The sequence below is a fragment of the Hyposmocoma kahamanoa genome, unplaced genomic scaffold, assembly GCF_003589595.1.
Source record: "Hyposmocoma kahamanoa isolate Upper Pololo Valley unplaced genomic scaffold, ASM358959v1 99810, whole genome shotgun sequence".
Classification (NCBI taxonomy): Eukaryota; Metazoa; Arthropoda; class Insecta; order Lepidoptera; family Cosmopterigidae; genus Hyposmocoma; species Hyposmocoma kahamanoa.
In genome coordinates, this window is record NW_020656044.1 from 1 (window position 1) to 9939 (window position 9939).

At 34.0% G+C, this 9939-nt stretch overlaps 1 protein-coding gene across 1 annotated transcript; it reads right to left on the bottom strand.

Annotated features, from left to right (window-relative positions):
• Window positions 1-5775: 5775 nt before the first annotated feature.
• On the bottom strand, window positions 5776-7343 carry LOC113239287 (2-(3-amino-3-carboxypropyl)histidine synthase subunit 1). Its single transcript, XM_026476204.1, has 2 exons — window positions 7009-7343; window positions 5776-6938 (listed from the first exon to the last, which is right to left on the bottom strand). Exons 1-2 carry the CDS (start codon window positions 7247-7249, stop codon window positions 5920-5922), a joined length of 1260 nt encoding a protein of 419 aa, XP_026331989.1. The 5' UTR covers window positions 7250-7343; the 3' UTR covers window positions 5776-5919.
• Window positions 7344-9939: the final 2596 nt, after the last annotated feature.

The window sequence follows — 9939 nt, forward strand, 5'->3', positions numbered from 1 at the left end:
TTTTTCTGAGTGTTCGATCTTTGTATTAATAATTATAACAAACTAGTGGAGTAATTTCACAAAAAATAATTGAATATCAATTCAATAAAAATTTAATTAATTAATTAATTGTTAACTGCGGTTCTCGCAACTAACAATTGATCAATCGTTAATTGCTGTTTCGCAATTGACAATTAATTAATTGTCAATTGACAATTAATTAATTGTCAATCTTTAATTGCCAGAACAATAAATTTTGCCCAACACTGCCTCAGGTCTGTTTCCGATGGTGTTGGTTTCCGTTGATTTAGAACGAGGCATAGCGACAGAAATTTTGTTCAAAAGTACACTTTTCTAAAAAAAATGGTATGAGACTACGCGTGTACCCTTGCAACGCGTCGAGTTGCGTACTCTTGCACACTTCAACCATTTCAGAATAAAACTGCTACCAACCCCATATGTTACAAAAGTGACCAGAATCGTTTGCAGTTTGACCTCTAGACTCTCTAGAGCGTTTTCATACAGTCAGTTTAAAAAAATATGCTCAGTTTAGTCTCAGTAACAATTTGAAAGTACCAAAAAGTTTTGTGCAAATACATCAAAATGTTCAGACTTAGATAGTTTCTTGGTTTTCAATAACTTTTGATAATTTTTCCGCGCATCAATCTCCACTTCCTAGCACTACAAAATAACACTGAACTTAGTTGCGTATCGTAAATAACTTTTCGGCAATCTACATTCCGTTCAATTATCGGATACGTCATCTTAGACCAGGCTACCCTAGACATCTTCATTCTGCGTCGCATATCACTACATTAATTTGCCGCGAGTTAAGCAAAATAATACCGATTGAAATATGTACCTATTACAGGAGGAGCTAAAATTAAAACAATAGAACCTATGATAAAACATCTATTTTATTTACAACATTCGTATAAAATATTTACAGTCTAACACAAGTAGGATAAAAATGTCTTAACTTTAAAGGTTAAATAAGTAGATTATGTAAAATACAGCCCTTTTTTAGTATGGAAATCCGAAACCATAGAAGATACAAGGAAACTTTGGTTTATTTATTAGTATTTTTATGTGAAAACAATTTTAGCATAGTCAATTTTTTGGCCAAACGTCATTTGTCAATAAATGTAAATAAAATTGATCAAATTTTTTTAGTGATAATCGACTGTTTCATGAAGGGATCATTCAGGATTTTATGAAATTTGACCAACTTCGGCTGTCTCAATTTTTGTTTGTCCCTTACAATGAACGCATGACCAAAAAATTGACCATACCATAATCTCAGTACAGAGTACTAAAAAAACGGACCTCAAAAGTACGCGGAATTACATATAATTACCAAGTTTTGTTCAAATCGGTTACCGGAAAGTGAGAAACCCGGATTCATCCCCTAGTTTGCCACTATACGGGGCTTGACACAGGAGATAATAAAAATCCGTTCGCACTACTCAAAATATATTGTGAGAGAAAAACGCCTTGAATTGTAGAATAGCAAAATCAACAATTAAAATAATTGCTCCTTATAATAAAATTTAAGCGCTATTTATAAAAATGAATCTTCATGCGTGAACAGCCACCCTTAGAGGTGGATGATTTTCTTCAAAAGTAAATGGGACCATTATGGAGGCACCCTCTTTCGAACAAAAAAGAATCATGAAAATCGGTTCACAAATACCGGAATTATCGCGTAACATACATACAAAAAAAACATAGTCGAATTGAGAACCTCCTCCTGTTTTTGAAGTCGGTTAAAATTTATAATTACAAGTTATTATTATTAATACAAATATCGGTCCGGCCGGATTAGAACCGACGTCTTCTAGCAAACAGTGTCAGACGTTATGCCAACTAAGCCACGGAAAGAACCAGCAGATCTCACGAATTTTTCCATGTGCTTGTTTGTCGGATCTTCGTATTTAGTTTTCAATTAGTTTTGAAAACTCTATTTTAGCCGTAGCGCTATCTATGAGAAATCTATAAAATTATTTCGTCACCTAGTTAGGTAATTTTACAGCTACGAGTCCTGGCTAGAAATGTCGCTATTAATTGTAATTAAATTTGTGTTGAATTGATATTCAATCATTTTTTGTGAAATGACTCTACTAGTTTGTTTTAATTATAAATACAAAGATCGAACACTTAGAAAAAACTCCTTCGATTCGGACCGAGACGTGTTCTAGCAAACCGTGTCAGACGCTATGCCAACTAAGCCACGGAACCAACCAACGGACCTCACGAATTTATACAAATTTATACCAAAATTGTTTTTACAAAAAAAAAACTTAATGGTTCCTAAGGCAGTTTCCTTGTATCTTCTATGATTTCGGATGTCCCCATACTGTCACATTAAAAAAAAACTCTGTATAGCTCTGATGGCGTCATTTCGCATTATCGTAGCAAATTTGCTATCGGACTCGAAATCAAAAAGTAAAATAAAAAAGATCGAGTCAGCACAGCAGACCTCACGAATTAGAGCGAATTCATGGGTTTGTTATTAGGTAATATTTTGTATTGACTCGATCTGTAGCTGTGTTGGTAGAGCAGTGGCCCTAATTTGGCATATGAACGCAAGTTTAAGTTCTGTCAGGTTAGATCTTTGTGTTAACAATTTTATTACTGTTTCGTTAACAGCAACAAATTTCTGACCTGTACGGAATAAATAAATGATCTGACGAAAGAGGAATCTGACGGATGTGTATTAAATCATTTCTGTACCCTCCGTGAAAAGTGCTCTAAGTCAGAAATTCGTGGTTTGAGAAAAACGGATTTGAAAAATTTGAATCGTTGTAGTCTTATAACATTTTAGTTATGTGTACTAGTTTTAAACGAGTTACTTTTCCTAAAAAAGAATTTCGGTGTCAATATTATGGTTTATCAATAATTAAATTTAACTTTACATATTCTCAGCAAATACCAATAAAAGCAAATTGTATCATTTGTCACTTTAAATCGTGGTTGTGTTAGACGATATATTACAAATTTTACCAATTTACACGGCATGTGGTGACTTAGTGAACAATATGTAAATAAGTTCAAATAAATTTATTTAGTTACCTATTAAGATTACAAGAATCTTGCCGAACAAAATTGTAATTAAAATGAATAGGTTTTTTGCGAATCAGTTGAAATAGTTGCGCGACATTGCGCAAAAAGAAAAAAATGTATCACGTAAACTCTACAGTTGCGACCAAAAGTTTTGTGTATATTGCTATAATAAATAAAATAAAAATCCTCATGTATTATTGTTGTAATAACTATAAAAATCAACATCATCAGATTATTTTTCGCAAGTAGGTAGAATAAACTTTTACATTTACACATAAAATAAATGATTTTCTTTAAAATGAAATGGGACCACTATGGAGGTACCCTCTTTCCAACAAAAAAAGAATCATGAAAATCGGTTCACAAATACCGGTGTTATCGCGTAACATACATACAACAAAAAAAGCATAAAAAAACAGTCTAATTGAGACCCTCCTTTTTGGAAGTCGTTTAAAAAAGATTTATTTTCAGTTTAGGAATTCAGGAAAATAGATCTTCAGTCAACTTAATACCTAGGTAACAATAGGTAATATTTTGTGTTTTTAGTTAGTAATTATCTTGCCACTTCGTTGTTACATGTTTAAGGGCAAGATTTCCAGCACTGGAAATACGACCCCAATGGCAAGGACTTGAGTATGATTTCTAGTGCTTTGAATCATACACAAGTCTTGACTTGGGCATTGAGTAGAGGTCTAGAATACGACCCTAAGTCTACTTTTCTAGATCTACAATAAAGTTAAATAACAACTATATCGTCACTCGCAGCGATTCTTATTAAAATACGATATACTAAGCGAAGAAAAATTTAAACAATAAATAGAAAATTGAAGCAAAGGAATCAATCCTTCTTAATTTGTTTTATACTGACATTTTTTATGTCAGCTTATTGATTGTCATTAAAAATAATAACTTAAATAAAACTATTATCTAAAATTCAAAACGTAATAAATTGTCCATAGTTTCAGTACCAAAAGATTCTTTCGAAAAACAATCGTCATAAACTTGAATTTTTACAAAATTTTAAAACGATAATAATCTTTCTCTGCTATAGGATTCAATTTTATTGTAGACCTTAGAAATGTAAACTTAAACATGTAAGATAGACCCCTGTCTATACGCATTTACAATCGCCTTTCTCTTTCAATTTTTATATATCTATAAAGAGATAGACTGATTAGAATTATGAATTATATCACTGTATACTTTTGATTTAAATAAATTACAAATAGACAAAAACTTCAAACATTTTTGGTACAAGTTAAATTGTATAAAATATGAAATCTTTAATTTCAAAAGGTTTGTGTAAATTAATACATCATTTATTGTATTAGTACATACAAACATTTTTGTATTGTGACCGATTTTTGCAATGATATTTAAAGACTTGTAGCTTTAATCACAAGGTGATTTATTTTGATATAACTACAATACAATAAGTATTTACAATCGCAAATTAATGAAAGCTCAATGTTTTTAATAATTCGATTGAAGTTGTAATTCTTTAAACTTAGAATTTAGGCGTGACGTACGAAATTGAATGTGTGCGTGTAAATTTATATCACATTACACAAAAAACTAGTTACATTTTCTGGAAAAGGGTCACTTATATCATTATACACGAAAATTATCTTCGGTTCTAGAGCAGATAGAGAAGTGGTGATCAGATAGAAAGATGCATCATTTTACACAAATGACTAATCTTTAAAAAAACGAATATGGATACAAGTCGAGTTGGCGCGTTTTTCACGGAGGGTACAGATTTGTATTAATAATTATAACAAGCCAGTGGAGTAATTTCGCAAAAATCAACGAAGATCATGGTAGCAAAACATCATGTCAAATTATACATTCAATAAAATCAAAGCCTTGAGTTTTATAACAATTGATGGAGAATTGTTAAAAAGTGCTATACTGATACTGTGAAGTACTACCATTATAAAGATAATACTTTTTACAGGTGTGCCTGAGAATTGGCTGACTCACTTCCTTTCCACCTGTGACTTCTCCAGGGCGGATGCACACTGGAGAAGGTTTTAAAGGTTTAGATGTAAACCTAAAACTTTTCCACTATTGTTTCTCTGCTGTTTTGTTGCATAGGTATATAATCCTTTGTTCAAATTAATTATAAAAACTGAAGAAGTAATTTAGCCTAGCCCTTACTCTCGTTCCGAGGTAAAGTTACTTTAATAACACAATGCAACACAATGTGTTTAGTGTGAATCACACTTTTTAAATAAGCTAGGCTAAGTAATATGGCATACTAGTGCGGTTTTACACGTATTTTTTTTAAAAAAAACAACGCATTTAGCAACTCTCCAGACAGACAACTTTTTGAGCTACATACCACTATTCTTTTTATATCTAGGTATGTAACCATAATGAATGCTTTAAATAATTTAACATTTTTCTACATTAATCATTTATTAACTGCTATCATGTGCATACACCTATTCCAATAGGTAACAATGCAATATGTTAACTACTTAAAACTACATGAAATTAAAATTGCATTAAGAAAGTTTGCATATTATCAAGACACATTTACAAAAAGATCATTCTTAGAACACAATAATGTTATTTCCTACCCATTTGTCGCTAAGCGCGTGCAGCCGCCTAATGCGTTGTCGACATTGCCTATTATATACAGATTTTTATAAGTAATGAATTATTTTTTATCTACAGACGAGACACGCACAATGTGCCGATTCCCAATCTCGCAGAGACATTTCAGCATCTTGATTTAATTATTTATGAGACTATTCAATTACATCAACTATTACACACACTAACAAAGACCTGGCCCAGCAGTGCGAGGTTAGTTTCATTTAGTTCAGTAAATTAACTGCTTTCAGACTATCACATTTTTCGTTTCTTACACTATGAAACAATTTTTCCCTTTCCTTCACAACAATTATCGCATTTTTTATCAGAGTCCAAACATAACACAGGTTTGTAATTAGGTGTCCATGGTCCTAAGCTCTCATTAGAGTAGAAGTCCATAGGATATGTGCCATCTTCCTTTAACCATTTACTATTTCCTAGAGACACTGAAAACTCATATGGAGTTAACAAAGGTTTTGAAAACTCTGTTCCCCAATCGATAGATAGTCTTGGGCAAGCCACTTGTACAAATGCATCCAGGTTAAACAAGGCTAGTTTACTAGGAAAGATCTCAGATAGAAGTATCTTCACATACTTCTTATCTGCATTCTTAATTTGCTTTTCTAAATTACATAAAACCTTAGTACTTCCCTGTCTACCTAAGGTGCCTAGTATAAGACCAAAGGTGCAGGAATCTTCAGCCATCTTAATCTGATTCTGTCTATTAGTTTGCATCAATTTGTGCTCATACACCTCTGAAGTAAATTTCTTTTCATAGGGATCATATTTAAATGCAGGAATATTAGGATTAGCTATCATTATTGATTCTAAATGAAATCTTCCATCTCCTAAATAAATTATTACATCGGAAGTCACTTTAGGAGCTGTGCAACCTAGAATTTCTCCAGGCGATAAAGGTTTACATTGAGGTACAGTCACTATATACTCTTCATTGCGTAAATTCTTAGCTACAGAATGTAGGGTTGTGACAAATTGTATAGTACTAACTAGAGCTAAGTGAGTTCGTATCGGAAAATTAACTTTAATTGTTTCTAAAAAGTGTGACGGATCTATTTTAATATCGACAAAGATATATAGCACCTTTATATTACTGGTTTGGTCTATGGGGATAAGACAGGAGTGTCCATAGTGCACCAATAGGTCGACGCCGAGCGCAATAGCCGTGTAGTCGTCGATGCAACACGCGCCGTACGTGACATCACCCATTATGACGGTGTCAGCTTCGGTAAAAGCCTCGATTAAATCGCTCAAAGTTGTTGCGAACATTGTTAGACCTGCAATAACATAGTTTCGGTCAACAACGCTAGTCATTCAAACTTTAAGAAGGCGAGAAAAGTAAGTTACCTTCAGGGAGTTGTAGAGCTACTCTCTTTGCGTTTAGTGATCGAATCCTCCATATAGTCTTATGCACCTCGAAATTGTAGTTTTGTGGAAGCACCTCACAAGCTCTGTTTAATAAAGGATCGTTCAACAACTCGTCAGGGATCTTTGTGACTGCGCGCGTTTTTGGTTTGAAAGTCTTACGTTGTCCTTCGGGTTTCGCGCGGACTACTACCACTCCTGGATTATTCGCAAAGTCCTCCATGTTTGCACGAAGTTTACAGGTACATTATACACAAATACAAATGTTTTAAACAATTCAGCAGGTTACTTTTATATAAATTTATACACGCGCGGGTGGCCTACGTGACTTTTTGCAAGTTCTACGTTCCGTTCCAAGACCATAGGTCACACTCACTACGCCACGGAGGAAGTAACATGAATATTATTTCTAATTACTCATAAATAAGTAAGAATAATATAATTTTCTTGCTTACTTTTAATATTTTTATAGTACAATGAAATTTTAAGTGAAATTTATAAAAGAAACGTTGACATGAATTCACTGTATACCAAGTAAACCTTGTTTACGTCACGTCTTCATAATTAGGTGAAATGAAATGAATTTACTGCTGTCATTTGGCTGTCAATGTCATTTATGTCTACGTTACTTTGTACGCATTGCCCAATTTTTGTTATTATGTATGTTACACATATTCAAATTAACTTATTCTCAGACCAATTAGTCCTTATTTGTTAGTAACAATCTTATGAGCTAAGTTAGTAGAAACAAGACGAACAATTACAATACGTTAAATTAAATTACATTATCAAACATATTATATTAATACAGTCAACAGCACATCAAGCTATAATACTTTTGTTCGATTATCGCCTCCAGAGCAACGGAACAAGATCGTTCAACGTACAGCTTGATATGCTGCCGTCCGTACCTATTTATTATAGGATATATATTTTTTTTTATGTTACAGCGTACGCCAATTATTATCCCAAGAGACTACACTGCCTCGGATTTAAAAGAAGAACATCCTCTGGCGTACTGGTGTGAAGATATAGGCGTTAACTTGCATCACTAACACTGGCATCTTGTGTATCCTCATACTTCTTCCAACAAAGCCAATTTGACTAAAGACCGTCGTGGACTCTTCTACATGCACCAGCAGATCACTGTGTGGTATGTGTGGTGTGTGGTATGTACCTACTCAAGCAATTTGATACACATACATTGCAAAATATGTATACGGATTTTTTATATAGGATGAGACGACTTCACTTTTAACCGACTTCAAAAAAGGAGGAGGTTCTCAATTCGACTGTATGTTTATTTTTTTTTTATTTTTTTTTGTATGTATGTTACGCGATAACTCCGGTATTTGTGAACCGATTTTCATGATTCGTTTTTTGTTGGAAAGGGGGTACTTCCATAGTGGTCCCATTTCATTTTGAAGGAAATCATCCACCTCTAAGGATAGCTGTTCACGCATGAAGATTCATTTTTATAAATAGCGCCTAACTTTAATTTAGGAGCAATTGCTTTTAGCAATTATTTAGTTGTTTTTGCTATTTCTCCAATTCAAGGCGTTTTTCCCTCGATATACTTTGAGTAGTGTCGTAGTGAGAACCTATTTTTATTATCTCCAGTATCAAGTCCTGTATAGTGGCGAACTAGGGGATATTTCAATGAAACTTAGCAAATAGACGTAATTCCACGTACTTTTGAGGTCGGTTTTTTTAGTACTCTGTACTGAGATTAATCATATCCTATATAAAAAATCCGGCTCGAGGGACCATACAAGTAGTATAAATTGTTACCCAAACAGAGTACACGTTAAATGTTTTATTGTTTTAAAAATCAATCTTATTCAACAGTTACAACTGTGAACGTCTCTTCAACTCACTGAAGCGAGCTAAGCTGGACAGTCCGACGTCATCACGCGTTTACGCCATTGAATAAAGTAAGTAGTACGAATGTTGGGAACCGCTCTGCTGACAACTACACACTATCTCAGACATGGAAAGATGGAGGAGGAACGTTTCCGAGGCTATTTTCACTGGAAGAGTGTAATTGGTAAGGCTGTTTAAATTACCTTGGAGGTTGTACGTAGTAGTAATTTATTTCATGTATGATAGCCATTCATTTTGTTTGCCTGTTTGTATTACGTTAGCGCTGTAATTCGTCTAAGAAAGTAATACTTAACAAATATTTTAGGGGAATGGTATTTTTCAAGACTTTAATGAGCAATTTCATAGAACCCAGCATGTTGACATCCAACCGGCAGTTGTAAGGCCCTCTGCACAATGACAGTCATGCGTTCGCAGGATTCATGTATGACCCTGAACATCGTTACTTGGTACGTAAAAAGAAATGACGTTGTAACCTCAGCCTCCAGTTTCATGACTAATCCTTCTTAGTGATTTCCAGTGCTGGAACGTGACCGAAGACGCTTTTACAATAGAAATGTGTATCGGTGCTGTGTCCCACTGATAAGAGTACGCGAGTAAGGTAGGTACAAAAAATCCAGCTAGAATGTGCAAATTCTTTAAATTCGATTGGGTGATCAAATCGGCACGCTAATGTTTGTGTATCAATTCTCATGAATACCACAATGTACAAGAAAGTTTCACCGTAAAGAGAGACTCATCGACGGCTATGCGTAATTCGTTCTTCTACCGCTGGCATGTATCACCGACGAGATCTTCCAGCAACACAAACAATCGCCCTTCGTTAGCCCTTATTATCGCTCTGAGGTAAAGTCATCTCTACACCATACACCACAACCAATCAAACGTCATTGCCAAATAATAAATATACTATCGACGATTATGAGTAGTTACGACGCACAGTGTTTCGAAATACCTTCAGATCGAACATTTCTGGTGAAGTTTAGTACGTGATGTGTTGATGTGTTTTGATATTGTAATGCAAGGCAAAAT

What these genes read in the sequence shown, in the direction of transcription:
- LOC113239287 (XM_026476204.1), bottom strand. Translation starts at nt 7,249, where the DNA reads ATGGAGGACTTTGCGAATAATCCAGGAGTGGTAGTAGTCCGCGCGAAA. An exon ending in AGCTCTACAACTCCCTGAAG is followed by an intron (nt 6,939 to 7,008) that starts GTAACTTACTTT and finishes ATGTTATTGCAG; the next exon opens with GTCTAACAATGTTCGCAACA.